The sequence below is a fragment of the Schistocerca cancellata genome, chromosome 5 (assembly GCF_023864275.1).
Source record: "Schistocerca cancellata isolate TAMUIC-IGC-003103 chromosome 5, iqSchCanc2.1, whole genome shotgun sequence".
Taxonomy (NCBI): domain Eukaryota; kingdom Metazoa; phylum Arthropoda; class Insecta; order Orthoptera; family Acrididae; genus Schistocerca; species Schistocerca cancellata.
Window position 1 is genome coordinate 226,514,909 of NC_064630.1, and position 20,083 is coordinate 226,534,991.

Genomic DNA, 20,083 nt, shown 5'->3' on the forward strand with positions numbered 1-20,083 from the left:
ACCATAATCTCATCAATTTAGTGACTTTATAACATTATAATATGTCTTCATTAAGATTTGGTATATTGCAAAGTGGAGACGAATGGTTCAGCTGGTCAGGAGGCATTGCAGTTTTCATTAAGAGTCATCCTGTTCTGTGTCACTTTGCACCCCCCCCCCTCCCCCCCCCCCAAAGTATTGCACATAGGAAGTATGGGTGAGACTTTGTCATGGCATGCATGCATCAGAACAGATTGACATGCAAAAACTAAATATAAACTTCAAGCCCTGCCAAAAATTCACTACCATTGCAAAATGTGAAATAATAACTAAATGTTGTGGTACATATAATATGGTAATAAATTAATAGCTTTTGGTGTTATGGTTTTTATATTGCAGTTACAACATTTTCATTTCGATCAATAGTTCAGTCAGTCATCTGTATTCAATATACAGTTAAATTCAGACATTGCATAATTAGCTGCTCACAACATTTACATTTTCTCTTGTCACAGATTATTTCACTAATTACTTGCACAAAATTACTGATACTTTTACCATTAATCCACTCTGTGTTACTGCATGCACATGACCCAAATTCCATAATATGAAGTCCCTAACCATAGCTTAATCATCCAATCTACTAAATTATCATCAGACTCATATCATCATCATCATAAACATCATCACAATAATCTATACACCAATCTTTATCTTTGACGAACCCAAACTCCATCATAAAATGCCCTATACAATCCCTGACAAATAACTATATTCATATCATCTCCCAATAAATGCACAAGACCTACAAATCTCAGCATATTTACCACTCACATAGTTACAATATCAAGAAAGTAGCAAAACAGTATTCACTTGATCATCATCTACATCTAAATATATACTCTGCAAACCACCGATAGGGGCATGGCAGAAAATATGTCCCATTGTACCAGTTATTAGGGTTTCTTCCTGTTCCATTCATGTATGGAGTGTGGGAAGAATGATTGTTTGAATGTGTGTGCGGGAATTATTCTAATCTTGTCCTCACAATCCCAGTGTGGGTGATACATGGGAGGTTGTGTTATGTCCCTAGAGCAGTCATTTAAAGCCAGTTCTTGAATGTTTTTAACCCTAGGACTCACTCTGCTAAAATTTCCCTAGTACTCCATCTGGGGTCATACATGACCCCAATCAATATATAATTGACTGTGTGTACTAATCATTCAGAGAACAACGTACTGTCGTTTAATACTGTTTGTTTACATTTTATTTATTACTTAGACACATTTCACAGCTTTTTTAACAGGTATGTACATAGTAGAATTAAATTACATATGGCAGAGTAATTACATATCAGAAGTTACAATATTACTCTAAGTCATAATTTGTTTCACTCATAAATGTGTCACAATGGCTTCAAATTTACAGAAAATGTGATGAACAACTCAACAGGAAACATAATTCTAAGCGGAATCCGTACCATAGTCATCTGCACATATTTTGCAAGTAGTAACTATTTCAGAATGTTCCTTGCAAACAAATTTGTTACACTTTTTGAATGTTGAACTGTAGTTTGTGTCCTTTGATCGGGGGCAAATGGAGCATCTGCCTCGCTTTCTCTTCTGATTGTCGGGTATTACGTCTGGATGTCCATTGTCTAACAGATCATCAAATCCACACCGTTTGATACTGCTAATAATATCCTTGTTCCTTGCTTGTGGTAAACTCAAACGACGTTCCACTTGGGGCTTTGCCATTTCTTTGGCCAACTTCATTAGAAAAAGACGTGTCTCTGTTTTTTCAACAGCAACACAGAAGAGTCTGTAGGCATTGAGTGCAGCTAGATCGACAAGATCATAAAATACTGCTAATGGCCAACGTTTTGTACCCTTTTTCACAGAATAGTAAGAGCTCATTTGATCTAGCGTATCAACACCTGATTTTGTTGAGTTTTAATAAAACACTACTTCTGGTTTTTGTTTCCAGTTGTTTTCTTTGGGCACTTCAAATGATTGATGTTGTGTTGACAGGAGTAGCACAGCCTTATTTCTTTTTGGAACATACGAAACTAATAGGGTTTTACCACTGTATGCAAATCTGGTAGTGCATTCTTCCCTAGTTTTCAAAGGCAAAAACTCTTTTGGGACTTCTTTTCTTGTAGAACGTAGAGTACCTACAAGTGTCAACTTCATTTTCAACAATTCTTGGCCAAGGTCATAGCTCGTGAAAAAATTGTCAGTGGTAATATTCCTACCACTGCCAGCCAGATGACGCACTAAATCTAAGACCACTCTCTTGCCTTGATTCACTTCTCTCACATCACCACTCCCTCCAGTGTACATTTGAAGATTTGTCAGATAACCATGTTCACAGTCTACTGTGCACCATATCTTGATGCCATACTTTCCTGGCTTTGAAGGAATGTAGACCTTGAAACTGCACCGACCTCTGTATACGCAAAGATGTTCATCAACAGTAATGTTGCTGGAAGGTATAAATGATGTTTGACTTTGCACGGCAAACAAATCAAATATTTCCTGTACAGCTTCAGCCTTATTTTCAGTCCTCTCTTTCCTTTCAAGTCTTGTGATGCGGTCGTCAAAACGAAGTGAACGCAGAATGTCCTGATATCGCCTACTCGACACAGTAGCACGGAATAGAGGTGTGCCATATTCAGAGTCCCAAAATTCGTCAATAGGTTTCCCCCGGCTCTTCTGTACGCGATACAGAATCAGCAAGCCTAAAAATGAAAGAAGCTCGCATCTGTCTGTATCATGCCAGTCAACTAATTTTCCAAACACTTTCAATTCATTTCCTCGTTGATTTGTGAACTGAACTATTATATCCAGCAATTTATTAGTAATAAACTGCCTGAAACAGTCAACAGCTGAGCTAACACTAACTGTACTAGGAATACCTGCTGAAAATCGTTGTATGTTGCGGATTGGAAATCTACAAATTGATGGTTCTTTTGTACTCCATGCAATATCCCGACTCCTGCTTACCAGTACTGCACTTTCATCTTCTCCACTGTCATCATTTTCAGCAAGAATATCATTTTCTTCTAATTCATGTAAACAAATTTCATCACTTTGGTCTACCTGTGTCTCTGTTCCATCATCTTCGGTGTCACTACCTTCTGAATCACTACTGCTACGAAAAAGTCTTCCATAGCTTGTTCTACACTATAGCCAGGAGCAAAACATATTCCATCCATGCTGAAATTACACTGCAACAACAAACGTACAAACGAACTTCCAGTTTGAGGTTAGTTCTGAGTAACACCTGAATAACACCTGAATTCAGTGTTACCAACTCAAAATACCTAAGAAAGAGATTGATAGTTGATAATCTATACATTCTATGAATGTTACATATAATCTATGTGGGGTCGTAATTGACCCCAACAGTAGTTTTTGTTAATTATTGATTTAAATGTTGCGTCAAGTGCTCTAAAAATTTTTGTGAGAGAACTACAATACTGTGTGGTAAAAGTAATAAAATTCTGGATTTTTACAAGAAATAGAAATATTATTTTATCCATAGTAAAGATGATTGGCGTCACCTATGACCCCAGAGTGAGTCCTAGGGTTAATAGACTTACTTGGGATAGCTTACATCTGTCTTCAAGAGTCTGCCATTTCAATTCCTTCAGTATCTCTGTGACACTGTTTGCTGGGTTGAACAAACCTGTGACCATTGCAACGTAGGCAACATTCTGAACCACATTAGCCAACATTACTTCATTCATATCAAGAAAGAAAAGAGTAGATATTACCTCAGTAATTGCTTTCTTACAAGATTTTCATTGAATAACAACGTCTTACTTGTTACATAACTATTCTTCTCTATGGTCTACAAAAGTCATAAAATTTGAATGGAAAGAGCAAAAATAGCTGGTACAGATGACAAATATTTCCATTTAGCTCTCTGTTTCCGATGTAGAACTTAATTACTTCTATATTCTTCCATTAGTTATTAATTTTCTTTACAATACCATGACAGTAGAGACCATAAAAATCAACCCCCCTGCCTGTCCATAGTTTTACAAAATTTTGCGAAATGTTTCATGATAATCACAATGTTCCAGGATACATTGTAATAACTATTGAAGTGCAACTAAAATGTGCGACAGAATGAACTCGTAAATCCACATAAAATTAAATTACAGCACAAGAGACTCCTCCCTTCCAATGATGAAATGTGAATGAAGAAAGCACAATTAAATGAATAACTTCAAACATTTATTTTAGCATCCACTAACAGTTAAAATGGCATATGTTGTTACAGTTACTACAGTAAATCTGAACCTATGACTATTCTCATTAAGACACCTTCTGTTAAAGTTAGCAAGAAACATTTTTAATAAAAGGCAGCTACATGTTAAATTTCTTTAATTACTGATTAGCAGTATTAATGTTAATCACTGATCTCCCTTCCCATTACCCGGTCAGTAGTATTCCTCTTCCAACAGAACAAGAAAGCAATCTTACAGCAAGAAATCTTGAAAATGTATGTATTTGTGATAAATGTCATTAAGTTCTGTTTTTTCTTAAAAGTGTAAATAATTCCTTTCTTTTCTGTAAGCTATAATTAATAATTATGGTTAATTAGAATTACTTGTTAGTTAATTTTGTTAATTACACTAATTATTCTGGTTGATTGAAAGTATATGGATCCAGAGACCATTTCAAGTCTCGGAAATCTACGATGTATGTATAGCAGGCTGAAGCGACAACGAAAATTTGTATGAAGGCCAGAATTCAAACCCTAGTCTCCTGTCTCCTGCTTATTAGGCAGATGCGGTAACCACTACATCACCCTGGTATGATGGCTGTGCACAACTGCACCGACCACCCTAGCATGCCTAACTCCTCATCCAAACTCCAATTCTCACCTCTGCCCACTTAGTATTCGCCCTAAACTCAAACAGTATTGCATTTTGTTCAATGCTGCTGTGCTATTCCTGTACAGCTGGAGAGTCTCTGCAATGCTGTTTGAGTTTAGGGTGAATGCTAAGTGGAATGAGGGGTGAATGGGCATTTGAATTGAGGAAGGTGGTGTGCTAGGGTAGCGCATGCAGTTGTGCAAAGCTAGGTTGGTGTAATGGTTAGTACGTCTGCCCAGTGAGCAGAAGACCTGGGCTCAAATCCTGGCTTTGGTAAAAATTTTCATTTGTTGCTTCAGCCTGCATATATACATAAATTATTCTGTTAATGGCAGCTTAATTATCAGTCAACTTAATGGAACCTCATTCTTCAAGTCAGTTGCTACACTTCACCTATAGCACATCAGTAGGCAGGGCAGACAAGAAATCTCAGTAAAATGGTGCATAATTAGTATAAGTGTTAATTAAATTAATTACACAGAAATTATTCACCACACAGTAACCAAAACATAATTAGTTATCACAGACCCTAGTATCCTAGAAGTTTTGCATGAATAATATCGTAATCATCATCGTAACATTTCAGAAGTCCTGCTTACATTAACACACTGAACCTTTTCTACTGCGTAACTTTCACAAAATATGTCACAAACTGAACAGAATGCAACTGATTCCTTAATCAGTGAACTATTTAGCCAATGATTTCAAATTTGCATAGAATGAACAGTAATGATGGCAAAAATTTACTGCCCACATAAACATAGCTACTTTGGAGTTCATTATTTTTGTGAAATAATTGTGTCTGTAACTGATCAGGAAAAGTTAAATGCATCATCATTGCACCTTATAATCTTCTTACAGTCATGTATCCATAAGAGTACTAATAATCTGCAACATTTGTTATTAATCACACTTACTGTACTCTGCTCTCCCAAGTCTTAATGAATTTGTCAGGAAAAGTGAAATACAACCTAACTTATTTCTTACTAATGACTATGTGCTCATACACCACCAACTTACACAAACATCTTATACAACAGTGCCAGTATAATGCAAATTAAATAACACTTGACTTCATACCAATTAATAGAGTATTAATTTGAAAATTCCCAAAATATAACTCAGCAAATTACACTAACACTCTGTAATCCTTCCATTACTAGTTGCCTACAAAGAAAAGCCAAAATGTCTCTAAATCTCTTACTAATATGTAAAGTTACATAACATGTAATCAAATGAACTGCAAAGTGAGTAGCCGATGCTTCCAAATCATCTAAAACTAGATAGTACTTAACACTAATAAAATTACACAGTCATACAGAACATAATCTTAATGCAGGTGTTCTTACCAGCTTTAACTAGAAGTATAGTGATTAAAAAACATCATGTGGAATCAACTTTAGATGCTACAGGTTAATATTTCATTCCTCAAACATAATAAATTATAGACAAAGATCAAATATTTCAGTTTCAAATCTGCCCATGGTACGATATACAGCACAATCATTGAATCATCACAATGCATCACCTTCCCTATCATTAATCATTAACTTAGCATACTAGAACACATTTCACTGACTACTGATTAATATGAACAGGTTTAATTATTACTTCATCTACACATCATAATGCAACCCAATCTTTGATGTTGATCACTACAAAGTAAGGTTAACCATATAGCAGATTTACAAATGTCTATTTGATAAGTACATGTACAAAATTATCCTCACTAGCAGCATAACACAAGGCATTCTTAATGTAACGTCTTTCTCCATATCAAAAATCTGTAATTAATTCTAGTAAAATTTCAGCAGAACTTCCTATACCAGCTATTATATGCAATAATAGTAATCTCCCAACATAGCAGCTGAGCGAACGGACTGCATTGCTTTTCCTAGCATCAGTTACTGTATACTGAAATCCACAAATTAATATGTACAGCTAATCACATTTCTCAGCACGTGTCATGAAAATAGCAAGAAGCAAAACCATTTTATGGAAAAAGACATAAAGGAAAGTAATAATATTAACTGTTCCGAATATGGCTTAATCCTATCACTTAATTACTGAAAGTGGAAAATGAGTAAACTCCAATTTAGTCATCAGTATTCACATTTTAGTGTATCTTCTAACACAAAATAATCAAAAGCATCAAATAGTGATCAAATTATTTAAGTCCTACATAAATTCCAAACATTAAGATTATCAGTGTCCAAAGTTAGTCCATACAGAAAGCAGGGTAAAAAAAAAAAAAAAAAAAAAGCTAATACTGTTTTCTCTTGGAGACAAACGTCTGTACGTCACTAATGATCTTGTATTATATTTATTCTATCAGGTGGTCTCCATGACTTCCCATTTAGTACAATTTGAGAATCTTTTCTGCAGTAATGAACCTGCTTCTGTCTCTATACTTTGCTATAGATTTTTCCTTCACATCTACTTTCATGTTTGAACTACTTGACCTTTTAGACAACCACAGTTCTGCATTTACAAAGTACTGTTACTTTTTCACTTGAAACACATAATGGATCAAAACCATTCAATACAATACCATTTAGCTCCTCCCCCCATGAACCATGGACCTTGTCGTTGGTGGGGAGGCTTGCGTGCCTCAGCGATACAGATAGCCGTACCATAGGTACAACCACAACGGAGGGTTATCTGTTGAGAGGCCAGACAAACGTGTGGTTCCTGAAAAGGGGCAGCAGCCTTTTAGTAGTTGCAAGGGCAACAGTCTGGATGATTGACTGATCTGGCCTTGTAACAATAACCAAAACGGCCTTGCTGTGCTGGTACTGCGAACGGCTGAAAGCAAGGGGAAACTACGGCCGTAATTTTTCCCGAGGGCATGCAGCTTTACTGTATGATTAAATGATGATGGCGTCCTCTTGGGTAAAATATTCCGGAGGTAAAATAGTCCCCCATTCGGATCTCTGGGCGGGGACTACTCAAGAGGATGTCGTTATCAGGAGAAAGAAAACTGGCGTTCTACGGATCGGAGCGTGGAATGTCAGATCCCTTAATTGGGCGGGTAGGTTAGAAAATTTAAAAAGGGAAATGGATAGGTTAAAGTTAGATATAGTGGGAATTAGTGAAGTTCGGTGGCAGGAGGAACAAGACTTCTGGTCAGGTGACTACAGGGTAATAAACACAGTCAAATAGGGGTAATGCAGGAGTAGGTTTAATAATGAATAGGAAAATAGGAATGCGGGTAAGCTACTACAAACAGCATAGTGAACGCATTATTGTGGCCAAGATAGACACGAAGCCCACACCTACTACAGTAGTACAAGTTTATATGCCAACTAGCTCTGCAGATGACGAAGAAATTGAAGAAATGTATGATGAAATAAAAGAAATTATTCAGATAGTGAAGGGAGACGAAAATTTAATAGCCATGGGTGACTGGAATTCGAGTGTAGGAAAAGGGAGAGAAGGAAACGTAGTAGGTGAATATGGATTGGGGCTAAGAAATGAAAGAGGAAGCCGCCTGGTAGAATTTTGCACAGAGCACAACTTAATCATAGCTAACACTTGGTTTAAGAATCATGATAGAAGGTTGTATACATGCAAGAACCCTGGAGATACTAAAAGGTATCAGATAGATTATATAATGGTAAGACAGAGATTTAGGAACCAGGTTTTAAATTGTAAGACAGTTCCAGGGGCAGATGTGGACTCTGACCACAATCTATTGGTTATGACCTGTAGATTAAAACTGAAGAAACTGCAAAAAGGTGGGAATTTAAGGAGATGGGACCTGGATAAACTGGAAGAACCAGAGGTTGTACAGACTTTCAGGGAGAGCATAAGGGAACAATTGACAGGAATGGGGGAAAGAAATACAGTAGAAGAAGAATGGGTAGCTTTGAGGGATGAAGTAGTGAAGGCAGCAGAGGATCAAGTAGGTAAAAAGACGAGGGCTAGTAGAAATCCTTGGGTAACAGAAGAAATATTGAATTTAATTGATGAAAGGAGAAAATATAAAAATGCAGTAAATGAAGCAAGCAAAAAGGAATACAAACGTCTTAAAAATGAGATTGACAGGAAGTGCAAAATGGCTAAGCAGGGATGGCTAGAGGACAAATGTAAGGATGTAGAGGCTTATCTCACTAGGGGTAAGATAGATACTGCCTACAGGAAAATTAAAGAGACCTTTGGATATAAGAGAACCACTTGTATGTTGAATATCATATTTGGGGAGCAAAATAACTGATGATGGTCGAAGTAGAGAGGATATAAAATGTAGACTGGCAATGGCAAGGAAAGCGTTTCTGAAGAAGAGAAATTTGTTAACATCGAGTATAGATTTAAGTGTCAGGAAGTCATTTCTGAAAGTATTTGTATGGAGTGTAGCCATGTATGGAAGTGAAACATGGACGGTAAATAGTTTGGACAAGAAGAGAATAGAAGCTTTCGAAATGTGGTGCTACAGAAGAATACTGAAGATTAGATGGGTAGATCACATAACTAATGAGGAAGTATTGAATAGGATTGGGGAGAAGAGAAGTTTGTGGTACAACTTGACCAGAAGAAGGGATTGGTTGGTAGGACATGTTTTGAGGCATCAAGGGATCACCAATTTAGTATTGGAGGGCAGCGTGGAGGGTAAAAATCGTAGGGGGAGACCAAGAGATGAATACACTAAGCAGATTCAGAAGGATGTAGGTTGCAGTAGGTACTGGGAGATGAAGAAGCTTGCACAGGATAGAGTAGCCTGGAGAGCTGCATCAAACCAGTCTCAGGACTGAAGACCACGACAACAACAACCATTTAGCTTTTGGGCAGCTCAAGAAGTAGGTGTCTCAGAGTTGTATATGTTGTTTCTCTCCAGATTGAAGTGTCTTGCACAAGTCTACATCGTTCGTTATGTTACTACAAACTTGTCTTCCACCTTTTTGAACTGATTGCGAAATTTATTTATGTATTGCTTCTACCAGTCAAGTTGCAAATATTCATGAAATTCTAATAAACATTACCACACAGTAGCATGTTTTTACACACACACACACACACACACACACACACACACACACACACACACACACACACACATGTACACACAACAGGTTTCAAAAAGCTTTTTCTACAGTCTGCTGGAAAACTGACTAATTCAGACAGCTCAGCAACTCGGTCACAACACTCTGTCATCTGTTTCACTTGAAATATCCTTTTCTGCATAGTCACTGCATGGAATAATTAGATTTTCATTAACTATATCTGATGCTTGGCTATTCTCCATGCAAGCCACAGTACTGTGATCAGATTTCTGAAACTGAATATGCTTGTTCACATAACTGTTTCGTCTCAGATTTGACAGTTAGCTTATAAGTGTCAGGCTTAATTTGCACAATCTGAACATCACTTAAAGATGTAAACTTGTCCACTTCCAAAATTTCAAATATGATGTCTTCCTAATCTTCAGTTAAATTTTGTCTTTTGATACCAGAAATCATTTAATCTTGTAATCATTGCCATCTATGTCACTTGAAACTATCATCACACAAGTTAATTACACTGTCATTATTAGGTACAATAACATTTTTGGCAGTAACTGCATCACTTAGTACATTCTGGAAGTCAAGATTTGCCTGATCACTTTCTTGTTCTACTTCAGATTTGTCGATAGCCAACAATTCATGTTTTTCTAATTTAAGTTCAGCAAGTTGAATACTGCTTATATTGGCAGTTGTCAAATTGTTTTCTGGCTGCAAATTTTCATTCTGTGGTTCATTATTTAACTTAACTGTTTCATTATTCATTATCACTAATTTATGATCCAGTGAGTCACACTTTCAGTCTGTTTTGCTAGTCTGTCCTCATATATTGTTACCTTTATGCACTTTAAGCCATTCTATAAATTCTTCACTTGATCGGCACCCTGATACTGAATAACTTTTAGTTTCTATTTATGTTTGCCCAAAATTGTCCCTTCTTATTGTCCTCTGTTCCGATGTACAGTCCAATTTCAACATTTTTGAGTTAACTAATAGTCCAAAATATCACAAAAAAAGTTTCACCACATGCAATGTTTCTGCATAGCACCTACAAAAGTAGGATACAAACTTTGTACAGTACTCATCTGTTCTGGCATTCCACATTCGTTGTGCTAGTTGTCGCATTTTTTCTGTTCCATATTTCTGTTTCAGTTTTTGATAACAGCAGGCAGCAAAATTGAGTTTATTCATCATCCATTACTCAATTTTGTGTCTTGTAACAAGACACACACACAGTGCTGTGTGTGACTTTGGCTTTGGAGAAATTTTTTTGGCTTTTGTACATCTGATGTGATAGTACCTGAAATTTGAAAACTATTAATGCAACCACTCTGATTAATTTCAGTGGATCCCAGCTCCTCTATTACGTTGTAATGCAACATAATCTTTTATTCTTCTATAATAAATGTATTTCCATTCTTAACAGTAAAAAATGATATAAACTTGCTGTAATTTTAAACTGAACACAGTGTGAACAGTTTTTATGGGTAGTGTATTTAGGTACTTATCTTGTTTTCTGCTTGTTGTCCTAGAATTCTTCCCAGTACTTTTCATTACATTTTTATTGTTCACAAGTAGTCCGTCACAAACCTGTTATCAACCGCCCTCTGTAGTGAATCAATTCCCACTCATATATAGGCTTTTGAACAATTGCTCTATTGTCAATAGTACAGTATTTAGATATTACAGTTAAAAAACATGACATTCAGTTTTTTGACATACGTACAAAATTGTTTCAAATACTCGTATCAGTTTCAGACAGACAATTCAGCCAGAAAAATGTTGGCACACAAGTTTACATCAAATTTCAGAACAAACAGTGAATTTTATACTTTCTTTAATTGCGTGAAGGCAAAACTAAGCATAACTCTCCTCCCATGTTTTCAATATATATTTGAATAGAGCTTTTTAATATTAACAGTAATGCTGTTTTTTACAGATGGTGTCTTTTGATGAGTTGTTGTTGGATTTTGGGTTGTATAATACCAAATTGTCTTAATTGTTCTGAAAATTAGTGACTCTTATTACATACATTTGTTATACACATGGATAATAGCAGTTTACAGGTTCTTTCAAACTCTGTTTCAGGTATTTTGGCTAACAGATAAAAACTGAGTAATCATTATATAGTAATTAGAACAGAATATGATAATTTCAGATATTAATTGGAATCTGGGTGATCACTTGCCCTTGAACTAAGAGTTATGGTATCAGTCAGTACAATATGCTTCCTAAACTTGTCTGTTACATATCAGTCTCTGATGAGATGTCTCCATGTTCTCTTCTGAGAACCAGCATTAATCTAAGTTACAGAATATAAAAATGTGCACATCCAAAACTGAAAACGAAAGAAAACCCAACAAAAATCTTCATAGTATTTCAAAATTGTTAATATCTGATGCCTTGCCATCTTTCCCAACATCTGCAATCTGCGCCTCTTTATTGCCTGAGGAAGGAAGTAAACACTCCAAAAATTTTGTATAGTTTTTTTCTACTTTCGTGTCCATCAGCAGCACATGGAATTTTGCCTCCTGAAAGTAAGCACTTGCCAGACATCTGTCTCCTTGAAGTTTTAAAGTTTTTTCATGTAAATTCTTCTTTTCATACAACTTAATTATTTGTGTATATGTGTGTTAAATTAAATCCACGAATTTTCATTGTATGTTGTGGTGTTGTTCCAGAATATCCAAGTGTGTGATGTAAAGGTGTGGGATAAACCATGGTTGCCTACACGTCAAGTTACAGAATTATCTTGTTCTGCAAAAACTTCAAGGAGGAAAAGAGAGGTGAGTGAAGTGCTCTTAAGAATGAGTTAGTGCAATGTCATCCAGTAACACTATGAAACTTCCTGGCATATTGAAAGGTAGAACGTAGGAGGCAGGGTACTGGTGAAGGTAAAACTGTGAGAATGGGTCATGAGTTGAGTTGAGTTGTGCTTTGGTAGCTCAGCCGTAGAGCACTTCCCTTTAAGAAGCAAAGGTCTTGAGTTAGTCTCATTCTGCACAAAGTTTCAATCTGCTAGGTAGTTTCACATCATGTATTCAATTCAGTTGCAATTATATATGTTTGACATTATGTCAACTGCTGGGGTGACACAAATTGTTATACTAGTCTGAAATATAAGGCCACCAAGATCACTTGCAAATCTTTTTATTGATCACTGGTTTTAATAGATCTGTAATGTCATCATCAGATCTTTTGATACATCAATAGAAGTTTGTGATCTTCACATACTTGCATAACTGTGTGACTTGCAGAAGTTCATTACCTTTACACATTTGCATTATGTGACTTGCAAGTCTGTAAAGATCATGAACTTCTCTTAACGTATGCAAGATTTGATGATGATATCAAACATCTGTCAAACAGTTTACTAAAACAAGAAATACAAGCAATCTTGGTGTACCTGATATTTCAGAATTAGTTACAATTACTGCCCTTGTAACTCAAAAGGGTATACGCTGGGTGGTGGTACAAAAAAGTAAGTATTTGAGAAAATTTAGCATGAAAGATTTTTTCTGTTGATGATTTACTGAAGACATAGTTTTCCAGTTGATCTTTGGAAGAGAAAATATGATTTAAAGAGTTGTGTAGATGTACTTCTAATGTGAATCTAATGGGGCTCACAGCTTTGGCTTACATAACACTGAAAATTTTGAAATATTAAAAAATTAATATTTGAAAAATAAACTGTCCGGAACCAATACTCACAATCATAAAATCTAGATTATGATTTACCCACAACTATAAAAGAAATTGAGAAAGCTATTAAAACTTTATAAAGGTAGTGGAGAAGATTCTATTACAGCAGAACTTTTGAAATGGTCTCTACCAAAAATAAAAAATGAATTAAAATTTTGTTTTTGAGAAAAACCTGGAAAGCAGAAACTCCCAGGAGGGTGGAAGGTGGCCTTTGAGTTATCCATTATTAAAATACATAAGAAAGGCAATAAGCAAGATGTTAACAACTACAGATGAATTTCATGGCAACCAGTTACATGTAATATATTTTCCAAGATAATACTAAACAGACTAGAAACAGTACTGGAGAGTAATTTGTTTGAATATCCAGGTGGTTTTATGAAGGACAAATCAAATTTTGAACAGATATTTAATCTGAAGTCAATCATTTGCCACAGATTGCTGAATTCAATAGAGGTTTGTTGATCTCCAAATGGCCTTTGATTCCACTGACAAAAATTACAGATAAAATAAAAATATGTGAGTATGGATATTTATTTGGTGCTCCTTTCAGGTTCTTAGAATATTTCGCGTGAGTGGGCCATAGGAAACGGTAAAATATTCTCTAAAGGTCTGTGCAAAAAGTATAAGGGATTTTTGAGGAGCTATTGTCATAATGGCAAAGTGGTCGCCAGCACGGCAGCTCGGCTTTTTCACAGGACTGGCTACCATATATATATATATATATATATATATATATATATATATATATATATATATAAAAACAAAGATGATGTGACTTACCAAATGAAAGTGCTGGCAGATCGACAGACACACAAACGAACACAAACATACACACAAAATTCAAGCTTTCGCAACAAACTGTTGCCTCATCAGGAAAGAGGGAAGGAGAGGTAAAGACGAAAGGATGTGGGTTTTAAGGGAGAGGGTAAGGAGTCATTCCAGTCCCGGGAGCGGAAAGACTTTCCGCTCCCGGGACTGGAATGACTCCTTACCCTCTCCCTTAAAACCCACATCCTTTCGTCTTTACCTCTCCTTCCCTCTTTCCTGATGAGGCAACAGTTTGTTGCGAAAGCTTGAATTTTGTGTGTATGTTTGTGTTCGTTTGTGTGTCTGTCGATCTGCCAGCACTTTCATTTGGTAAGTCACATCATCTTTGTTTTTAGATATATTTTTCCTTCGTGGAATGTTTCCTTCTATTATACACATACACAGACACAAGCAGACATTTGTAAAGGCAAAGAGTTTGGGCAGAGATGTCAGTCGGGACGGAAGTACAGAGGCAAAGATGATGTTGAAAGACAGGTGAGGTATGAGCGGTGGCAGATTGAAATTAGAAATTAGCGGAGATTGAGGCCTGGCGGATAGCGAGAAGAGAGGATATGCTGAAGGGCAAGTTCCCATCTCCGGAGTTCTGACAGGTTGGTGTTAGTGGGAAGTATCCAGATAACCCGGACGGTGTAACACTGTGCCAAGATGTGCTGGCCGTGCACCAAGGCATGTTTAGCCACAGGGTGATCCTCATTACCAACAAACACTGTCTGCCTGTGTCCATTCATGCGAATGGACAGTTTGTTGCTGGTCATTCCCACATAGAACGCTTCACAGTGTAGGCAGGTCAGTTGGTAGATCACGTGGGTGCTTTCACACGTGGCTCTGCCTTTGATCGTGTACACCTTCCGGGTTACAGGACTGGAATAGGTGGTGGTGGGAGGGTGCATGGGACAGGTTTTACACCGGGGGCGGTTACAGGGGTAGGAGCCAGAGGGTAGGGAAGGTGGTTTGGGGATTTCATAGGGATGAACTAAGAGGTTACGAAGGTTAGGTGGATGGCGGAAAGACACTCTTGGTGGGGTGGGGAGGATTTCATGAAGGATAGATCTCATTTCAGGGCAGGATTTGAGGAAGTCGTATCCCTGCTGGAGAGCCACATTCAGAATCTGATCCAGTCCCGGAAAGTATCCTGTCACAAGTGGGGCACCCCTGCCCTGAAATGAGATCCATCCTTCATGAAATCCTCCCCACCCCACCAAGAGTGTCTTTCCGCCATCCACCTAACCTTCGTAACCTCTTAGTTCATCCCTATGAAATCCCCAAACCACCTTCCCTACCCTCTGGCTCCTACCCCTGTAACCGCCCCCGGTGTAAAACCTGTCCCATGCACCCTCCCACCACCACCTATTCCAGTCCTGTAACCCGGAAGGTGTACACGATCAAAGGCAGAGCCACGTGTGAAAGCACCCACATGATCTACCAACTGACCTGCCTACACTGTGAAGCGTTCTATGTGGGAATGACCAGCAACAAACTGTCCATTCGCATGAATGGACACAGGCAGACAGTGTTTGTTGGTAATGAGGATCAACCTGTGGCTAAACATGCCTTGGTGCACAGCCAGCACATCTTGGCACAGTGTTACACCGTCCGGGTTATCTGGATACTTCCCACTAACACCAACCTGTCAGAACTCCGGAGATGGGAACTTGCCCTTCAGCATATCCTCTCTTCTCGCTATCCGCCAGGCCTCAATCTCCGCTAATTTCTAATTTCAATCTGCCACCGCTCATACCTCACCTGTCTTTCAACATCATCTTTGCCTCTGTACTTCCGTCCCGACTGACATCTCTGCCCAAACTCTTTGCCTTTACAAATGTCTGCTTGTGTCTGTGTGTGTGTGTGTGTGTGCGCGAGTGTATACCTGTCCTTTTTTCCCCCTAAGGTAAGTCTTTCCGCTCCCGGGATTGGAATGACTCCTTACCCTCTCCCTTAAATCCCATATCCTTTTGTCTTTCCTTCTCCTTCCCTCTTTCCTGACGAGGCAACCGTTGGTTGCGAAAGCTAGAATTTTGTGTGTATGTTTGTGTGTCTATCGACCTGCCAGCGCTTTTGTTTGGTAAGTCTCATCATCTTTCTTTTTAAATATATTTTTACCACGTGGAATGTTTCCCTCTATTATATTCATATATATATATATATATATATATATATATATATATATATATATATATATCTAAAAACAAAGATGATGTGACTTACCAAATGAAAGTGCTGGCAGGTCGACAGACACACAAACGAACACAAACATACACACAAAATTCAAGCTTTCGCAACAGACTGTTGCCTCATCAGGAAAGAGGGAAGGAGAGGGAAAGACGAAAGGATGTGGGTTTTAAGGGAGAGGGTAAGGAGTCATTCCAGTCCCGGGAGCGGAAAGACTTATCTTCGGGGGGAAAAAGGACGGGTACTCACTCGCACACACACACATATCCATCCACACATATACAGACACAAGCAGACAAAGTTTAGCTTCAGCATTTCAACCATTCAGGAAATATTCCACTGGTAAATGACTGGTTATACAGATAATTTCATTTGTTACTAAACTCAATGAATAAATTCACAATAATCGTGACTAAATTCAATATATCAATTTTATTTATATAAACTGAACTGTTCAACACTGAGCAGGAAAAAAAGCATTGGCACCAGCAGGAATTTAAAGTAGGTCCACAGATCACGACTCTATTCATTTGACCACCTTTATATATATGTCTGCTTGTGTCTGTATATGTGTGGATGGATATGTGTGTGTGTGCGAGTGAGTACCCGTCCTTTTTCCCCCCGAAGGTAAGTCTTTCCGCTCCCGGGACTGGAATGACTCCTTACCCTCTCCCTTAAAACCCACATCCTTTCGTCTTTCCCTCTCCTTCCCTCTTTCCTGATGAGGCAACAGTCTGTTGCGAAAGCTTGAATTTTGTGTGTATGTTTGTGTTCGTTTGTGTGTCTGTCGACCTGCCAGCACTTTCATTTGGTAAGTCACATCATCTTTGTTTTTAGATATATTTTTCCTTCGTGGAATGTTTCCTTCTATTATATATATATATATATATATATATATATATATATATATATATATATATATATATATATATATATATATATGGTTATAATAGAAGGAAACACCCCACGAAGGAAAAATACATCTAAAAACAAAGATGATGTGACTTACCAAATGAAAGTGCTGGCAGGTCGACAGACACACAAACGAACACAAACATACACACAAAATTCAAGCTTTCACAACAAACTGTTGCCTCATCAGGAAAGAGGGAAAGACGAAAGGATGTGGGTTTTAAGGGAGAGGGTAAGGAGTCATTCCAGTCCCGGGAGCGGAAAGACTTACCTAAGGTAAGTCTTTCCGCTCCCGGGACTGGAATGACTCCTTACCCTCTCCCTTAAAACCCACATCCTTTCGTCTTTCCCTCTCCTTCCCTCTTTCCTGATGAGGCAACAGTTTGTTGTGAAAGCTTGATATATATATATAGTGGTCAAATGAATAGAGTCGTGATCTGTGGACCTACTTTAAATTCCTGCTGGTGCCAATGCTTTTTTTCCTGCTCAGTGTTGAACAGTTCAGTTTATATAAATAAAATTGATATATTGAATTTAGTCACGATTATTGTGAATTTATTCATTGAGTTTAGTAACAAATGAAATTATCTGTATAACCAGTCATTTACCAGTGGAATATTTCCTGAATGGTTGAAATGCTGAAGCTAAACTTTTTTTTAAGTAAGGTGGTAATGAAATACCATAATAATGCTTTACAGTTTCACTTTTTCCAGTATTCTCCAAAAATGTTATAAAAAGGTAATGTAGAATCAGCTTCTGAATCATCTGACCTCAAACACTATATTGTCAAATTCACAGTTTGGCTTTCTAAAAGGTTCTGATACTGAGAAGGCTATCTGCATACAGAGCAAGAATGTACTTAATTCATTAGACAATAAATTGCAGGCTATTGGTATATTTTGTGATCTGTCAAAGACTTTGACTGTGTTTATCACAATAGTAAGTAAATTAGAATATCATGGTATAACAGCAAATGCTGCAAAAGGGTTCAAATACTTTATATCTGACAGGAAACAAAGGGTGTCAATAGGAAAGAAACATGTATTAAGCTATGAGGCAACATCTTACTGGGGACTAATTACGTGGGATGTCCCACAAGGTTCCATATTAGGGCACTTACTTTTTTATGTGCCTATGATGACATTTCATCACGAACAATACCATATGCTATGTCTGTTTTGTTTGCAGATGATACAGACATTGCAACAAACACCAAATGAAGCGTAGTCTTAGACAGATTGGTTAATGAAATTTTCATGGACATTAATATAAATGGTTTCTAGCCAATTCTTTGTTATTGATATTTGGGGGGAAAAAAACAAAAAAAAAAAAGACACTACGTACAACTTAGAACTTGTAAGAGGTTTCCTGCTAGTATATGCGTAAAATATGACGATGACAGATGGAAGAAGTTGACTGTGTTAAATTCATGGGATTACAGAACTGCTGAAATGTTGAAACAAATCTATATTTGCAGTGTGAATGTTGTCGGACATATCTGATATAAAAATAAAAAAGCGAACTTTCCCTGCAATACATTCTATGTTCCTGTAACCCTCCTGGCCTCAACCATCTAGCCCCTTTCCTGCTCCCATTCTAGCACTACACAGCAGTCATTCCATTGCCACACCCAGTCTTTTTTTCTTCTTTTTTTATTTTATTTATTTTTTATTTATTTCTCTCCTTTTCCACTACTCCCCCCCCTCCCCCTCCCCCACCTCTACCCTGCCCACCGCCCAACCTGCAGCACTTCACTGTCCGTCATCCCCACCATACTATCCCTCCCCCTCCCTGCCCCAGCCTCCTCCTTTCCCCCAACCAGCTGCTGCTGCTCGCAGTGTGGTTTCAGTTGCCTGAGACTGCAGTCGTGTGTGTGTGTGTGTGTGTGTGTGTGTGTGTGTGTGTGTGTGTGTGTGTGTGTGTGTATTGTTGATAAAGGCCGCTTTAAGTGTGAAAATCTTTTTGTTGTTCCTATCTGTGACTCAGTATCTCCACTATATGCTGAAGAGCAACTTTCCTTCTCATAATATTGTTACATTCCATACTGAATTTCCATTGTTTGATTTTTGCCTGACAGCTTTTCTTCGATTCTAACCCGGTGCCGTTCTCCTTCATTATTTTCTTTTGCATCACTATACTCAATGTTCGTCCTCTTTCTGTTCTTTTCTGTGTTTCTCTTGTTGCCTTACAAACCACACTACACGCTCTACTTACAAGTCACACTGTATCAACCATCTCGGCCCTGCACAACAGACGGCTACAAGACCAAGCTGATTGTTGGTGCGGCACCTTATGTCCCACATTTCTCCCGCTGATATAATTATCCCTATACTTTTAAACTGAATGCTCTCTCTGTGTCATTTCACATATTTTTGCATGTTTACTCCCGTACCTTTCCAGTGCCACACGATATTGTATCTCATCCTACGAACCCCTCCCCACCCCCAACACTTTCACCGTTCTGTCCCAGTTCACACCCACTAATTTCACCATCCAGTCACATCTGCTATCCCCCTTCCTCACACTTATCTACCCACAGGCCTGCTAACGACAGTAATATGTGTGTATATATATGATGTCTGCTTGTGTCTGTATATGTGTGGAT

The 20,083-nt window shown here is 37.7% G+C and overlaps 1 protein-coding gene across 2 annotated transcripts in view; it reads left to right on the plus strand.

Moving 5' to 3' along the window:
* Window positions 1-20,083, plus strand: part of LOC126189039 (T-kininogen 2) — a 171,458-nt gene that overhangs the window by 24,544 nt on the left and 126,831 nt on the right. For both annotated transcript variants that reach the window (XM_049930889.1, XM_049930890.1), the window contains exon 4: window positions 12,546-12,650. In XM_049930889.1, the coding sequence (XP_049786846.1) occupies window positions 12,546-12,650 (105 nt within the window). The remainder of the gene's footprint in view (window positions 1-12,545; window positions 12,651-20,083) is intronic.